General features: G+C 40.2%; 1 protein-coding gene across 1 annotated transcript in view; it reads right to left on the bottom strand.

Moving 5' to 3' along the window:
- Positions 1-18,391, bottom strand: part of fancc (FA complementation group C) — an 80,599-nt gene that overhangs the window by 49,532 nt on the left and 12,676 nt on the right. Inside the window, exon 4 of the mRNA XM_042333363.1 lies at positions 867-971. Coding sequence (XP_042189297.1) covers positions 867-971 — 105 coding nt within the window. The remainder of the gene's footprint in view (positions 1-866; positions 972-18,391) is intronic.

The raw sequence follows: 18,391 nt of genomic DNA, 5'->3' as shown, positions 1-18,391 counted from the left end.
TGGTCATTCATTTGATGGCTGTTTGTGGGATATTGCTGTGCATAAATTGGCTGCTGCGTTCGCCCACAAAAACCCAGTCAATCAATTCACTTCATAATAAACCTGTGAAACACTTTGGGACTTCCCAACATAAGAAGTGCTATACCAAATGCAAGGATTATTATTATTATGGCTCTTCGTAGGACATTACTGTGCGCAAATCATTACTGTGCGCAAATTGGCTGCCACATATATAGAGTCACTACACTTTACAGCAATATCCTGTGAAGCCCTTTGACACATTTTGGTTTTATAAGCCGTATATCAAATGCAGAAATTATTTATTATTTTATTAAAACAGAATTATTACAAGAACAATTACATTTGATAGCAGAGCTCATTGCTGGATCAGGATAAGGTGCTCAACAGGAACTACTATCAATGGCATTCTCACCCATTAGTTAGATATCTGTGTCGAACTCTTTAGATTTACAAACCAATGTGCAAAAGTATAACATCTGTGATCCAGTGTTATCAATGCTATCTTGATTGTTCGTGGGAGAGACATGCAAGCAACTGTCAGCATTAAATAAGGAGTTCAGATGGCAACACTAACTGGGAAGGAGAAGATCACAGCCAAATAAATGTCTTGAAGGGACAGCCGTCACGCAGATGTTCCTTGTCGATCACGTTAATTTGCAAAATTTACCATGCAATGCATTACCTTCAACCCTGTCCTATCTACAACGAAAAACTCCTCACCTGTGCAGACAGAGGTAACTGCTGCCTGTTGGAATTTAATAAATCTGGTTTCTGAATATCGCATTTGACTCCAATTTGAAAGCTCACATTAGCAGTAAACAGGCACATTCCATCAAGTTACTTACATTTCTCAGCAGTTTAGAATGGTATTCCTTCTCAGGGTAATGTAAGGTCTGGATAAAGCTTCTCACTCCATCATCATCAACGTCAGTCAGGCTCCGCAGTAAGATCTTTTTTTAAATTTGAAAAAGAAAAGTTACAGAAACAAAGTTTAAAAACAAACATGTTCTACTTGTGTATGAAAAACAAGTTCGCAAAAATATAAAAGCCACCTAAAATGCACAGAATATAGAAATGAATCACACTAATTTGTTGCATGTCAAGTTTTACAGTATGTTGCATTTTTCATCTGCTAGGATACAGTCAATGATGGTTCAGTTCAGTTAATGGAGACCCATAATTGAGGTACTTTACGATTAGCTTCTATTTTACCAGTAACTCCTACAGTGAAGAGCATCCACTGTGTGTGGGCAGAGTTCCACTCCACTCACTAAGTCATGCTAGATGCTAAATCTTCACTGTAATGTACGCACAAGCCCTTTACTACTGCTTTCCGAGCAGCAGTAACAGACATTTTCACCTTAAGAGTCTTACTTGCTTCCCTTATATTAGGCTCCAATATGTAGTCATTACACATGTTAAGCTAGTAGGTCTATAATTCCCAAGTTCATTTCTCAGTCAACAACAACAACTTGCACTTATATAGCACCCTCCATGCAGAGCAGAATCTCAAGAGCGCTCAACAGTGGCAGAGCCTGACTCCGAGCTGGGGTGGGGGAGGGTGGAGGTGACCATAAGCACGGTCGAAAAGGAAGGTTTTCAGGTGGGACTTGAAATAGGGGAGAGAAGGGGCAAGGCGGAGGGATTGAGGGAAAGTGTTCCAGAGCAGACATTTTCCTTCTACAAAAATACTCCTATGCTAGCAAAGTGTTCAGTACACTTCGTATATCCTTTACCTCTACCGAGAAACTGAAGGGTTCAGGGCTATGCCTTTGACTGGAGAGGAACTTGGGGGCCTCCAAAGCATTGGACTCAGTGAAAAACAGGTTTATTAGCTGTTCCTGGAACCTGCACAAGAGCAAAAACAGGCATTGGTGTGTCCAACTGAATGCCCACTCCTAGCATTTTGGTTCAAAAGAATTAATAGGGGAGCCTTTCAAACTACTCCTAGATAATATCTGGAAAATATGTTAGAGGGGAGGGTCATAGGAAAGGAAGAAACACACAAAAAAATCAAATTAGACACCCTTGGCTGTCTGACTTGGAGCCAAGACTGCTCGGGTGGGTCCTGGAAACATCTGGTATACCCTGAGTATTCACAGAAAGAACATAAAACTCCAATTGATTTAAAAGCTGCTTTCTGATGCAGCAAGAGAAGATTTTGTAAAGGGCCAAGTCTCAAACAGTCTCCTCCGTTCAGTTGTGTTAAATTAAGACAGTCTTTGAAATTGAGCTGTAACTGACTGCACTTGTTAATCCAGATTTGCAGATTACTGTGTAGCTAAGATTTGAACTGTTTATGGTGATCGCAAAAGATACATAAATGCAGGGACAAACCATTGCAGAAAAGATTACGATAATACCTGAAGATGAAGTACAATACTTGACACATTATAGCTTACACAACTAAATATTTAATATGCATTCATAAGATTCATTAGAAAGAAAGAACTTAGAATTTTATACGATCTTTGACAAAACTCCACAAACCCCTTTCCTTAAACAGCTGCTAATAGTAATAAAAATTAACAGAATGCTTACTTTTGAACACTCATACAATAATAATCCTTGCATTTGATATAGCGCTTTTCTCGTCTTCTAGACGTCTCAAAGAGCTTCACAGAACTTATTGTAATGTATATTTGTGTACTTATAGGCAAACCTAGCAGCCAATTTGAGCGCAGCAATGACCCACAAACCGCTTCTCCTTGAATGACCAATTTTATCTGGAGGATTGTTGGGTCAGGATACTGAGAGAAACTCTTCTCTTTTTAGACAATGCCACGGGATTTTGTCAAGTCATCTTCCTTGTGCATCACGTTAGTTTGCAAATTTACCATGCAATACATTACCTTCCTATCTACATCTAAAAATGCCTCACCTGTGCACACACAGGTAACTGCTGCCTGTTGGGTCCTTGCATTTGATATAGCACTTTTCACATCTTCTAGACATCTCAAAGATCTAGACATCTATTATTATTATTATTATTATATTATTAAAACGCTTCACAGAATATATTGTAAAGTGAATTGACTGTATGGTTGTAGGTGAAACGTGATGTAGCACCTTATCATATTATCACATTTTATCTGGAGGATTGTTGGGTCAGGACACTGGGAGAAACTCTCTTGTCTTTTTGAAATAATGCCACGGGATTTTGTCATGTAAATACTGTCAAGTGAAACGACCCAGGCAAATACAACAGCCATTGCACAAGGAAGTTACCTACAAACAGTCATTAGCTCAATGATCAATTAATCTACACAACTGTTGGTTCTGACACCCAGAGAAGCTCCCTTCACTTTTCAAATACTGTCACTGGATCTTCAACATCAGTTAAACATTCACCTGACGAAGAGCTCCTCTGACAATACATCGCTCAAGTTCAAGAAAAAAGGAAGAATTTAGTGGCCTAGAAATGCATAAGCAAATATAGCTTTTGAATTTGCTGGAATGGTAATATAACACTGTCAGATTATACCACTGGACAAACCCTATCATCACTGCAAATTTCAGCCCAAAGGCAAAAGATCGAGAGGGTGAGTTTAATAAGGTGCAACTTACAAAGATCAGTCACAAGAATGGGGCGAGGGGAAGAGGATATTCTTGTGAATTATAAAATTCAGGACCCATTCATCACCACCGATGATATTTATAGTACCAAACAAAAGACACAACATTGCACCACACTGCACGATTTAATATGGTTTCAATTTCATTTTTTTCATGTGCATCAAACATTTGGTATTGATTATAACCATCATTGCTTTGCTGTTCTTCTTAGCAATATCACTAAGTACAATACATCAATACAGTTGAAAGCCTATGAACATGGAAAACCTGAACAAATGAAATTGATCCATCAAAGAAGAACAAAGACAGCATTGGGAAGCAAATGGAGTCGCTGTAGAGAGAATAGGTCCATTAACTACATTATTAATTTTTCCAATGTTGAAACAATATGTTCGTAAAGTGAAACACAAGATACTGCACTTAGTACATATCATCAAGGTTGCTGTTATTTTAAAAGAAACTCAAAACACTAATGTTTGGAGGTAGTGGGGTAGCGTCTCGGAGCAAAGAACAATGGCAGAGTTTGATGCCGATTTGGGGAGAAAAGGCACAGTCAAAGAGGAATCTTCAGCTGTGATTTGAAGATAAATAATAATTAGAAACCTTGCATTTGTTATAGTGCCTTTCATACTGGGAGCACATCTCAAAGTCCTTCACAGGATACACTGTAAAGTGTAGTGATTATATTTTGTGGCCCAAAGCTAATTTACACACATGAATGTCACGGACATTGCCTTGAAGTGAATGACCAATAACTAAAGTTGAAACTAAAGGCAAATTAACTGATTGTACTGAAAATTAGATCAGCAATAGGACACAAACGGTGACAATAGGTGGAAATTCATTGAACTTGGACAGTCACTAACAAAGTAGCAGAGGGATCTGGGTCCCCAGCTAATCACACTCTCATAAATACACTTGATTTATGGACCATTACAACATTAGAAATGTTATGATGATAACAAGCCATGCTAGCATACATATACATAATATATATATATATATCAGAAGGACACATAGCATACAAGATGATCTGAATAGATTTTAATATAATAAATGAAAGGTAGTACAAATTTGAAAAACAGTCAATAAACAGATAGAAAAAAATGAAGGTTTCATTTGGTAAAGGTTCAAAAGACAAATGATTGAAGGTGATTATTGATCGTATGCTGAAGGTTGCCAGGCAACGTTAAGATATTAGCAAAACAAATCAATTGGATTGAACTTTGAGGGCATTTGCCTACAAGTCAAAATAAATTATTCTATCTTTATATGGATCGCTGGAGAGACCATATTTGAAATATTGTATCCAGTTTAGGGCAACATATCTTCAAAGATGTATTGAAGTAAATGCATCGGCAGGATGAATTCACTGGAATATGAAACCCTCAAGAAAAAAAACAATAATAAATTGGTAACTTCAATGCATGAGTGTTTGTGGGACATTGCTGTGCGCAATTGGCTGCCGCATTTTGCCACAAATATACAGTCAATTCACTTTATAGTCTATTCTGTGAAGCGCTTTGAGACGTCAAGAAGACGTGAAAAGCACTATATTAAATGCAAGGATTATTGTTGTTGTTGTTGATGAAGTGTTTCAAGTAGAATAGCAAAGCTGATTTGGGGAATTAGAGCTCTGTAATGAACAACAAGATTGCATTTATAGAGCGCCTTCACGTCGGGAGGACGTCCCAAGGCGCTGTACAGTTAGGTCAGGACCCGAGCATTGGGGGGAAATGGTCAGGGTGAGGGGAGGGAAGGGAGGGAGCGAGGAGGGGGTAGAGATTCTAGAGAGGAGCTGAAGGCACAGTCAAAGAGAAAGGTCTTGAGACCGGCCTTGAAGGAGGAAAGGGAGGAGGCGGCGAAGGCACTGGGGGATAGAGTTCCAGAGCCTGGGGCTGAAGAGAGGCTCATAGAGCTGAACATGCTCTCATTGAGGAAAATAAAAGATAGGCTGGGAAAATACGATCCAGATATTTAAAGTGAGGAGAACTAAAGTAAATCAAAACAAGCTACATGGGAGAAGTTTAAAAATAGAGTCTGAAGTGCAACTGAGAAGTCAAAATCTAAATATTTCTCCTTCTTAATCTATTTTCCTTCCTATAACTACAAAAAAATAAGACTCAGTCTTCCTCAATAATTCCAGCGAGGAATTAACACAGCTGATTTCCTTGTTATCACAATGACGCTAAACTTACTTTGAATGCAAACCTTGGAGAAAATGTATTGAAAAACGAGTTTTACCAAATCATGATTAAAAAGCCATGCGTGTTTTAAACAACGATAATTCAATTCATCGGCCTTTAAACTGAGTCAAAGACATTGCTTTTTGGTAATTGAACCTGACTAGTTAGGTCTCTTGTACAGAGGAGAGAGACTGATCAGAAGTCTTGATAGATTGATTAGTGCAGTTACTGCAAACTTTTTCTGTGCATTTTAAAATAAAAAATAGACAACAAGAAGCTGTATTAGGGACTGTGTAATACAAAATATACAGTCATTATACTTTCCTGTAAAGCACTTGAAGTTTTTTGAGACATCCTCCCGATGTGAAAAGTGCTTTATCAAATGCAAGGATTGATTATTATTAATCATTACTGATATGAAACAAACAACTAAAAAATGCTTTTTAAACTTTCACTATTTGGAATACCTGTCGATTGGTCAAAATATCTATGTTAGCACTTCACTTTCGAACCTACAGTTGGACTGTTCTGGAAACCAGAATTGCAGTATCCACATGGGTTTATAGATGCTGCATAATGTCAGATGACTATATTTTATGAAGTCTAACTGAATCTCTTTCTTCTGTTGTCTATTTTCTTAAGTCATTTTCCCCATCAAATTTAAATGAGGTTACATAACGCTTTGCTTGATGTATCATGTGGAGTCCTGTAGCTCAATGGTTAGAGCACTCACTTTGCAAGTGAGAGACCTGAGTTCAATTCCAGGCAGAGGGCGAAACCTTGGGCAAGTTTCCTTACTCCACACACCTAATAATAATCCTTCCAAAACCAAAAACAATAATAAATTGGTCATTTTCAATCTACAACTGTTTGTGGGACATTGGCTGCCGCGTTCGCCCACAAATATACAGTCAATTCACTTTACAGTGTGTTGTGTGAAGCGCTTTGGGACGTCCTCCCGACATGAAAAGCGCTATATCAAATGCAAGGATTATTATTATAAATGTAAATTCAATGCCATTTGGTCCTTTTAATGAGGTCTGTATGCAGCTGGTTTGTTCATAGTTCGCAATAAAATATTCTTATGTTCATATTTTATTACACTCTTTATTACAACTGGCTTCTGGGAGTCGTACAGAAAGTGTGTCATCAAGAGGGAGGATTTTACAAACTAAGGGGCTTTATAAGGTTTCTATATAAACACGAAAGTCTCATGAGTAGTCCATGTTAAGGTGAATCAAATGATGTGGTACCATCACACACTGGGGGTGGGGGGCTGCCTTATCTTAGGTTACGCAACCCTTCAAAACACATTTATTTGACCCATGTTCAACAGAACAAAAAGGAGAGTTTTACTTGTGGTGCCCAAACCTCTTCAGCCACTTTCTGTTTCCAATTAAAATCTATCACACACTGCACTTAGATTGGACTTCAGGATCTGAATTCAGGCAAACATGATCACACTTACAAACGCCACTTTTTAAAAAAAATTAAAAGCTGAACCCAGGAGAAAAAGACTTTCCTCTACCTTCCTCTACTTTCCTCTAAAAGACGCTTCACTCCCTGGCACCTCCTTACCTTTCTGACATGCTTTCTCACCACTCCACTACCCGCTGCCTCCGCTTGCCTGGCTCTGACCTCCTGTTATAAAATCAGCGATGAAGTGAATGACTAATTTTATCTGGTGAACTGGTAACCAGGACATCAGGAGCAATGTCCTTCTCTTTTTAAATAGTGTCCTGGGATGTTTAACATCTACTTGAAGGACCTCGATTTAACGTCTAATCGAGGAACGGCACTCAGACCATGCAGCACACCCCCAGCCCCACAATAGATTGTCATTCTGAACCAGAAGCTTATATTTTGTTTCCCAGTTGTGTAAAATTTGATTGAGATCATGGGAATTTTCTTCCTGTCTCCTCACACAACACCCGTCAGTTTTTTGACATTTGGGGAACAGGAAAGTCTTTTTGTAAAAACTTTTCCTCCTGGATTCAGCTTTTTTTTTAAAAAAAAGGGTTTTTTATAAGTGTGATTACTTTTTCCTGTCATACATTTCAATGGTTTTGATTGTTTCTTAGAATTCCTTTTAAGAATAAAAATAGTCCCTACTTATTCATCCCTAAATTGCAGGTTTCTTGCCAGCATAGACAATAAGACTGTACTCCCTTATCCTGTTCATCAGTCATACGGAAATCATCGAGCCTTTAAATGAGATGTTGCTGCCTCCAAATAAAAAAGTTTCACATGTTACATGATTTTTGTTATACTGCTTGGACTCTGAGAAAATCCAAAAGCAAACATGAGTCTTCACAGCCGGCTACAAGGGAAGGCTCAGGTAATATAGTGTGTGAAATAATAATAACCCTTGCATTTGATATATAATATAAATAATCCTTGCGTTTGATATAGCGCTTTTCATGTGTTCGAGACGTCTCAAAGAGCTTCACAGAATATACTGTAAAGTGAATTGACTGTATATTTTGTGGTGGAAACGTGGCAGCCAATTATGCACAGTAGTGTCCCACAAACAGTTGTGGATTGAGTGACTAAATTATTATTTTTTTTTCTTGAGAGATTATTATCAGACGTGTGGAGTAAGGAAACTTGCCCAAAGTTTTGACTTGCCGGGAATCAAACCCATCTCTAACCACTGAGCTACAGGTCTCCTAAATAGCACCTTATCACGTCTTCGAGACATCTAAAAGTAAAGTGAATTGACTTGTGTATTTTGTGGGAAAAATGCGGAAGTCAATTGCGCACAGCAGTGTCCCACAACCAGTCGTGGATTAAAATTATCAATTTTTAAAAAAATTATTACACCCGGAAAAGCGATCCGCTAATCGACTAACAACCGGGTTCCTACTTACTCCTAGGTAAACAGAGGAATGTGGAGTAAGGAAACTTGCCCAATATTTCGCCCTGCCGACAATCAAACCCAGGTCTCTCGTTTGCGAGGCAAGTGGTCTAACCACTGAGCTACAGGACTACAGGAATACAGCATTATTGCAAAAACAGGGAATGGATATCGTATTAAAAAGCAATTGATCTTGCTCTTTTTCCTCTCATTGTGTAATGAATATTTTGCATTGAACTGTTAAAAAAGAAATTTAAGACTTTGTTCCAGTATTGGCATTCCAGAGCACTGTAAACTTGGCTATTCACTTCGGCTTCACTTAACAAACGTATTTTGTAGATTAAGTAAATTAATTAAACTCAACTTGATGAGAGGAAAACATACAATTTTTAGAGTGATGCATGTTCATTTGCTCTGGATCTGCAATTACCTACTGGAACAGCCTTGAATAAGTGGTTTTTTTTGGTCAGCCGGGTGTCTGACACGTGCGAAACACATCGCAATGCTTAAAAGAACATAAACCAAGCTGAGATTTCCATTGATATAATAATAATCCTTGCATTTGATGTAGCGCCTTTCACATTTTCTAGATGTCTCGAAGTGCTTCACAGAATAGACTGTAAAGTGAATTGACTGTATATTTGTGGGCGAAACGCGGCAGCCAATTGCTCACAGCATTGTCCCACAAACAGTTGTGGATTGAGTGATCAAATTTTTTTTAAAAAAGGATTATTATCCCCAGAAAAGCGATCCGTCAATCGACTAACAACCGGGTTCCTATTTACTGCTAGGCAAACAGAGACGTATGAAGTAAGAAAACTTGCCTAACATTTTGCCCTGCCGGGAATGTGAGGCGAGTGCTGTAACCACGGAGCTACAGGGTATCACTGCTTTCCCACTGCTTGTCCAGCTAGGACTACCCTACCCGTTAAGACTTTGGCTTGCAGGATTAACAGGAGCTGAGTGGGATGACTCCTTGCCCTCAGTGACTGGTCTGCACTTCCAGGACCTGCTGGCTGTGCTGTCACCAGCAGTGCATTGGAATACTGCGGACCCGCCTGACCAGGAATTGGACTACCGAGACCGACACAGAGGGCTGGCTTCAGTCCGACATTGCATTGTCAGGCATGTTACTTTGAAGTCAGTTCATCTCCTAGGGGACCCCGCTTACCTCCCCCCAAGGAGGATAGGCACTAGTTGGTCGTTCGACATCTGACAAACGCGGGTTTGAGCCCTCACTAGGTGGATGGTAGGTACAAGGAACTAATCCCTGTGTGACAGTAATTGCCACCATCTTCCTGCAGCTTGGGCACACGAACCTTACTGTTGAGCGATGGTTCCATCAATTGGAAGTGCTGAGTTTAAGCAGCAGCTGCTTGCCTCACTGCAGGACAACCAAGGTGGATTCCAGGCGCTGGACGTACGAATGTGTGTTCAGAAACTCGGACTCCAAGTAACCGCTTCGAGCAGCTGTGGCCGGAAGCCTCAGAATTTCCTCATCAGTTTTTTGGCAAACATCTGCCTTCAGCGTGGTGGGCAGACCTTTACAGCAGCTTCAGTCGTGTCAGCCACCTTGATGTTCTTGAGATTCAAGTCCAATGCTGTGTACCAGGCTTACTCAGCACCAGTTGCTCAATCCAGGTCCTCATGTGAGGGGCCTTGGCAATAGACGTACCAGCTGTGAAGCCGACTCAGCCTCCAAGGTGCTCAGCGACAGGTCAGTATAGGCCAGAGCTCTCCCTCCCTGCAGCTGCTTCCCGTGTTTGCCACAAATCCACGTGACTGCTTGATCCTGGACTTTGGAAATGGGTCAGAGGAAGCCTCTCCGTTCCATCCCCAGGAGCTCAGATCTGTAAAGGAGGACTGTTTGCACACACAGCTTGTACGCCACAAGCTTGACCTGCATTGGGACCTTGCTGTCCTTGAAGAGGGATCAGCACGACCAGAGTGCCCTTCATGTCTTCTCAGTGCAGTCCTTCAGGACAGTGTCCAGGCTGAAGTTGGTGTCCACCATGACCCCAAGGTACCTAAAAGAGTCAACAATTGGGCCTGATGCCCCTTGTACCTTCCAATCAATTCCCTCGATGTATACGTTTAACTACATGGTTCAGAAAGCAACAAGTGTTTCATTGCTGCCATCTAGTGGCAAAAGCAACAAACGCACTAGAGTGTGCAATAGATACCGACTGAGACAAGAATAGTAGAGGGCGAAGGGGAGAGAACAACTACATCAGAACAACTTATTTTATTATTTGCTTGCCAGTGAACAGAAAAGCACATTTAAATTATTTATTACAAACATCTATAAAGTCTTCTGGATCTCATAGGAATAAGGAGATGGATTTGGTGCCAGAGGTTTTCCATTTCTAAGAGCTCTATCCAAAACACCATCAGGGATAATATAATGACATATCACTAACATCAATTTCATGCACTTAGGATCTGATACCATTAACTTTATCCTTCCTAACTCATCTTGTAATTGAAAAATCAACAGAAAGACAAACGACCGGCTTCATCATAGCGAATGGCAGGAATTAAATAATAAACAGTAGAATTAGAAACCATCAATACCTTCCCTTACTTGTTTCATCACTTGTGATTGATCAAAAATGGTTCAACAAGCACCGTAACTGATCTCCAGCACATTAAAGGGAATAAATAACGAATAGTCCTGCATGTCACAACATTAAGGGCTTGAACTCCAGTGCAGTACCAGAGGAGTGCTGCATTGTCTGAAATGCTGTCTGTCCGACAAGACGTTAAATCTGAAGTTCCATCTGGAGTTCCTATTCTTTAGGGAGGGGTTAAAGACTCCATAACAACAACAACAAATTACATTTGTATGGCACCTTTCACGTTAGGAGTACGTCCCAAGGCGCTGGACAATCAGGGATGCACGCACGAGCTGCTGGTTAGGATCCAGAGGGATGGAGGGTAGGTGTAGGAGGGTGATCGAAGGCACGGAAGAGGAGGATAGTGAGACAGGTCTTGAAGGAGGCAAGGGAGGGGGTGAGGCGAAGAGATTGTGGGATGGAGTTCCAGAGGGTAGGAGACAGAGAGGCTGAAGACCTGCTTACCAATGGTGGTGCGGGCAAGGCGGCGGACGTGAAACAGTCCGGAACCCGCTGAGCAGAGGGAGCGGACAGGTTGGTAGGGGGTTAGGAAGTCACAGAGGTAGGGAAAAGCAAGGCCGTGGAGGGCTTGAAAAGACTATTTGAAAGGAGAAGGACTGTTTCCTTTGGTGTCCTAGCCAACAATCTTCCAGATTAATTGGTCATCGTTCGCCCACCAAAATCCCCACAGATTTAGGGTTATATAGTATATCCTGTGGATGCTTCTGCACATCCTCCTCACATGAAAGTCGCTGTATCAAATGTAAATGCACCGGCTCCGCGACCCCATCACTCCTATCCTCGCCCGAGTCCACTGGCTTCCCATCACACACAGGATACAGCTCAAGATCCTGGTCCTCACCTTCAAAGCATGGCCTTGCTCCCCCCTACCTCTGCGACCTACTATCTCCCTACCAACCTGCCCGCTCCCTCTGTTCAGTGGGCTCCGGCCTGGTTCTCGCCCCCTGCCTTGCCCTACCATTGGCGGGTAGGACTTCAGCCACTCTGTCCTCACCTTCTGGAACTCCATCCCGCAGTTCCTCCACCTCACCACCGCCATTGCCTCCTTCAAGACCCATATCAAGACCCTCCTTTTTGCCCCAGATTCACCAACACACCAAAGAGCTTCTCTCCCCCCCTCCACCCAAACCGTTTGAGATAGCAATGGCCAGGGCAGTAAATCTGCATCTGGAGACCGAGGCTGCGAGAGTTCTTTACACTAGAAGGATAAGCACCAGTGTGAAGAGGGCAGATTCCACCGCACCAGTAATGGAAACATCTTTGACATTGTTCTCATTCATTTTAAAAGTGCACTTTTATTTTTAAAAATCTCATTTTGTCTCATCGTGGAGTAGTATGTTAACCCCAGGTCAAGGAAACCTCAGATGTGCTAAAGGCACAAACATCCGTCATTTGTTTTCAATACCATTTTGATTCTAAAGTTGTTCATGAAGTTAGTACAATGAATATAATAATAATAAACCTGGCATTTGATATAGCGCCTTTCAAATTGGGAGGATGCCTCAAATCGCTTCACAGGATTTATTGTGAAGTGTAGTGACACTGTATTTTGTCAGCAAATGCGGCAGCCAAATTGAGCGATGTCCCACAAACAGCCTTGAAGTGAATGACCAATTTTATCTGGAGGATTGCTGGCCAGGAGAGAAAATATCTTCTCTTTTTGAATATTGCCATGGGATCATTAACATCGACCTGAACAGGCAGGCAGGACCTCGGTTTAACGTCTCATCCAAAGGACGGCAACTCCGACAATGCAGCAATCCCCCAACACTGATTTGAAGTGACTGTGAGTTCAAAGTCCCAAACGAGGGGTGTAAACCCATAACCTTCCGACTTAAATAGACAAGAGTTGACAGCCTAGCCAGGCTGACATGCTGAGATATTGTGATAGAAATGTTATTAATATTCCTGCTTCTCTGTGAAATTAGGATACACACACCACAAACATAATCACCAAAAAGGAAATATTAAATGAAAACAAAAGGCTAATGGAAATACAATGAGAGTTGGTTAGTCCTCTCATTTTATAACTTTACTTTACTTGAAGAAATACATTGAAATTAAATCCAAATTGAATTTCCTAATGACAATCAGCAAAATGAATTGGAATACAAGACATTTCTCAACTCTTATCAGATATCCTTTAGATACCCTTTTAGTGATTCAGTAAGTTCACAAATGAGCATTCACCAAGATATGCCACAGCATTTATATTGCAAACCTATCCTTCAGTGCTGTTCACATTTAGTGCCCAGCAACTTTGTTTTTAAAATCAGTGCATCTCTGCCACTGATATTTTTAATAATAATAATCCTTGCATTTGAATATACCGCCACAGCCCTACACAAGATAAATTGTAAAGTGAATTGAGTGCATATTTTGTGGGCGAAATGTCCTGCCTGGGAATCAAACCCGGGTACTCTCGCTTGCGAGGCGAGTGATCTGACCAATACGCTACAGGACTTTATGATAAACTCCAAACAAAAACATTAAAAGTACAGAAAGTAATTCAGTGATAAAGAACCTTCAACTGGAGAGGACATGTGCGAGTTTATATATTTAATATTATTGCTAGAAAACTATTTGTAACTTATCTGTACGTAGTTTTAGTAAGGTAGTGTAAGTTTCAGAAACCAAAAAGACAAACCTAGATTTCCCAAGCCTTAGAAAATCTTTCCAATTAACAAACTAATTCATCATTTCAATCTGCCTGGTTCCAGAACTGTTTGTTTTTAACAGTGTTCAATGTCATGAAAGAATTGTATTGCAAATCCCTTTAATTACGTTTTGCTTGTTCATTAAACCTTCAACACACATGATGGAAAAAACACATAAGTTTGTAATTTATAGCCCGGTACCACAAATGTCTTCTGGTCAAGTAATAACTTGTTTTTATGTGCTGCCACATCCTGCCATCCTTCTGTGTCTTAAAGCATGGACGTCCAGAGCTCATTTATTACATGAGGTCATCTCCTGAATGTGGGCCTGCATCACTTCTCCTTTGTCCCACATATGTGGTGTGGCAGCTTTATTTTTCTACTCTTTTTCACATTTCAGTCGAAATATCCACAAACACAACACAGGCCTGCTTTATATGTTGCATACTATTTAATAACTCATGATTTTTAAGGTGGAAACGCCAGATGCAAAGCTTTAGCATACATTATTTATTTGGTAACTCGGTTACATTTAGCAGCATAGATTTAGGCTACGGACCCACCCAACAGGACTGTAAAAACAAGCAATCAATGGCCAAGTGTGGAAGAATATACAGTCACATTTTTACGTCTTTTGTACCAATTTTTGTACCTGGCAATTTGATCATTTTTAGCAACAACAAATCTTTTTAAAACAAAAGTATTAGTGTCACCTTCCTCTTGCAGTTACAGAACGAGAGACAGATTCTGCTTTTACAGATAGGTTAAGTCTGCAAATGAACTTTAAAACATTGCAAAGTGTATTCTCCCTACGTTTTATCCTTTCCTCACAACGGGAACCCTGTTGTAAAGTACCCTGTAACCTTTATTTGTGTTTGGTTTCTCATTGAATTATGTATGCAAGCAATAGACTGTACCGCAAACATTCAAATAAACTAGCGAAACATACAACTTGGAAAAACTAATAAAATACCAGTTAAATAGGTTCCTTTGGCTCTGGAGAATACATTTTTTTTAAAAGAAAAGAAATCCAGCTATGGCAAGAGAGAGCTGTTCTCAACAACAACTTGCATTTATATAGTGCTCCTCACGCAGGGTAGCGTCCCAGAACACTTGACGCGAATTAAATCACTTAAAAAAAAACTCTTGAGCGGCCTTTCAAACACTTCATTTTTTTTTAAACTGTACTGTAAGATTGCCATAATTAACTTTCTGAAGTTCTCATCACTTTGATCTTGATTATCGTAATGTGTACATGGCTTTGAAGTACAGTACATTATACCCCCCATTGTAACGTGCTTCAATAAAGCGAAAACTCACTTATAACATGGTTGTACTGTGGACCCAGGACACGTCTGATGTCACTTTCTGTTTTGCAGCGCATGCGCAGAAAACAGGAAGAGACATTGGCGGTCATCCCATTGTCAGCCACGTTTTCTTTTAGGTCAGGGACACTAGAAAGTCTAAGTAACAAAACCAAGTTCATACGTAAGCAGCAAGCTGACCTTGTGCTTTAGTATCAAAGTTTCAGTATAATGATACCAATCTGGTGGGTGGGCAAGCGAGCGAGTGAGTGAGTAAAAAGATTGCCCCAGGAACTAGTATGCGCTGTCAGCATGAAGCGAAAAAAAAGATTTTTTTTTGTTTATTCTGCAAATTTCTCCCCTCTCCTGACAGGGTCAGACTCCTTTTTCCTTCCACTGGATACAATTCCGCAGGCAAGAGAACCTGCTGATACCTCGCTTAAAAAGTGCTCACCTTCATGTGTGACCCATTGACAATAAGTGTCAGCAGGCGACTCATATCGTAGGGGGTATAAAAACAGAACCCGATACTGTCCTCACCCAGGGCTAGAAACTCCAGCGGGATCTAGATGTTAGCTTCGCCTCTTATTGAAAGCGGGAGTTACTCCAGGTTAAGGTAGTATAAGCTTAGTACCAAGTGGAATTTCTGGTCCCTGACATCCACACGCACGCATGCTCTTGAGAGAGCAATCAGGAGAGGGACTCCTTGGCTGATTTTCCCCACCAGAGATCAGCTTATATCAACACAAACTTGGAACTGTTCCATTCTGTAGAGCTCAGCTACTCTTTGGTTAAACTCACTGATCCGCTGAGGAAGCCTTATGATGTGAATTAAATCACTTAAAAAACCTCTCAAGTGGCCTTTCAAACACTTTATGTTTTTTTAACTGTACTGTGAAATTGCCATGATTAACTTTCTGAAGCGATTAGCAGAGTGGTCTACTCACATACAAGTGTGAACGAGCACAACCTTACTTTTGCTTAGCCCGTGGCAAGAGTGATGAGGAGAGGCAGAAATGTGATTCCAGCCTACTACTGCCTCACAACACCACCAACCACAAGCTGAATTTATACAGAGCCTTTCATTTTGGGAAGACGACCAAACAGTCGAGAGTTTGCAGTGGATTCGGGAGGGGTGAAGGCTAAAGGTGGGGGAGAAGATGAATGAAGGCACGGTCAAAGAGGAAAGTCTTGAGATAGGCCTTGAAGGAGGCGACAGAAAGGGAAAGCCCGAGGGTCTCCAGATTGGAGTTCCAGTGAGTGGTTTAAGAACGAACTAGAGGTGTGGTGGAGCGAGCCGGTGAAAGTATTTAAAACTGAGGATCTTGAACTCAATCAACTGGGAGATCTTATGAAACTTAAAGTAAAAACTCATAAGATATCAAGCTGGGCAGAAATGTGGGTGATAGGCTGGTAGAGCCTATTGGGGATGACCTACAATATGGCACTTGCAGTAGAACAAGGCACGCCATGTTAAGAGATACAGCAATTGTGTATTTTAAATCCTACGTTGCACAGACAACCTCTGTATTTCCTGGCAAAAATCAAAACTGCTTCAGTTGTGTACATAGGAATGGGAATGTTTACAGGAAATGGTGCCATCCTCAAAACAAATCCAGCACAGGATCCAAAACACAAGTTGCAAACGTATATTTTATAAATAGAAAATAAAAAACAGTTCCAAAAAGGCATAGCTAATACAGTACACATGTGGTTTCACAATCTGCGTCAGTTCATTTATGACCTTTGAAACTTACGGGTGCACATTCATCCTTAAAGTAAAAACTAATAAGATATCAAATTATACCATTTACATCCGCTCTGCATTATATCCAGTCCTATATGGGAAACAGATTACTGTTAGATTACTTTGATATTTATACAGATACTTGACCACCCACCTTAGGGAGGCTGGTGATTAAAGAGAATCTGGGCACTAATATTTACCGGCCGTCGTCTTCAGGCCACAGTGTAATTACTGTATTAACTATCTCATCAGAGTCTGGTCTTTGTGTTATGGCTACTTCACAAACTTAGCATCATACTCACCCAACATCTAAGAATTTTGCTTTGTGTTACCTACACTTCAGAGTCACGTGCACACAGCAGAGATCAAAGTGGTAAGCAAGAAGCTCTCTCTCTTTGACCCCAGGAGATGTTTTTGTTTTGTAACAAAGAAATGTTTTTGGATTGCAGAAGCTATTAGCTGGCGTGAACAGAATTGAGAACTTGGGAGAGGAGATAAAAACTAAATGCTTTCAGGTAGGAATCTCTCAAACCGTAACTGGCAGTTATTGTTAAACTCAAGATATGGCTGAAGCAACTATCTAACTGGGTTAAGTTTTTGCCCTTGTTGACAAATATAAAATGAAGAAGAAACTGAAATGGTTTAATCAATGGTCCAACAAACTGGGCCAATATCACTTATTCAAAACATAAAAAGTGCTGATAAATAATAATCTTTGCATTAGATGTTACACCTTTCACATCACAACAACATTTTAAAGCGCTTCACAGGATATAGTGGATTGATGGTATATTTTGTGCGTGAATCGCGGCAGCCGGTTGTGCATATCAATATCCCACAAACTGCCATTGGCCAAAGTTTTATTTGGGAGATTGTTATTTTTTATTTGGGGAGATAAATATGAAATAATTATATTTTGAAAGGAAAACTGAATTAAAGTATTTATGATTAATCAGAACGGATAGTAAATTGAATGCAATAGCAAAATTAAGAATAGTTTACCTAATTAAACATATTTTAATGATATAAGATCTTCTTCCACAATACTGATTGGGAATATTGGCAAACACCAAGTATACACATAGTATATTTCAACTGAAAAGCAAGAGAAAGAACAAACTGGAGAGAACAAAACACAAAGCATTTGCACAAAGCTAGTTACACATCGATATGTTCTCCAGTAAAGACCACACAAGAGGCCATTCAATACGTCAATATAAATTGTTCCATACAGATTTTCAACTGTTGATTTACAACTAGGAAGTTCACAGGCAATTCTGATTATTAACAACATTGAGAGTAGGTTTCAGTTCATAAAAATGCAGGTTAACGATGCCATAAATGCTGTAAGGTCAGCAAGTGACATGGAAGATGAACAGTTGCCTTTATTAATACCTGAATGTTTTG

Source organism: Callorhinchus milii, unplaced genomic scaffold (assembly GCF_018977255.1).
Source record: "Callorhinchus milii isolate IMCB2004 unplaced genomic scaffold, IMCB_Cmil_1.0 Scaffold1, whole genome shotgun sequence".
Taxonomy (NCBI): Eukaryota; Metazoa; Chordata; class Chondrichthyes; order Chimaeriformes; family Callorhinchidae; genus Callorhinchus; species Callorhinchus milii.
Note: the sequence above shows the minus strand (reverse complement) of the source record. Positions and strands in the feature narration are given on the sequence as shown.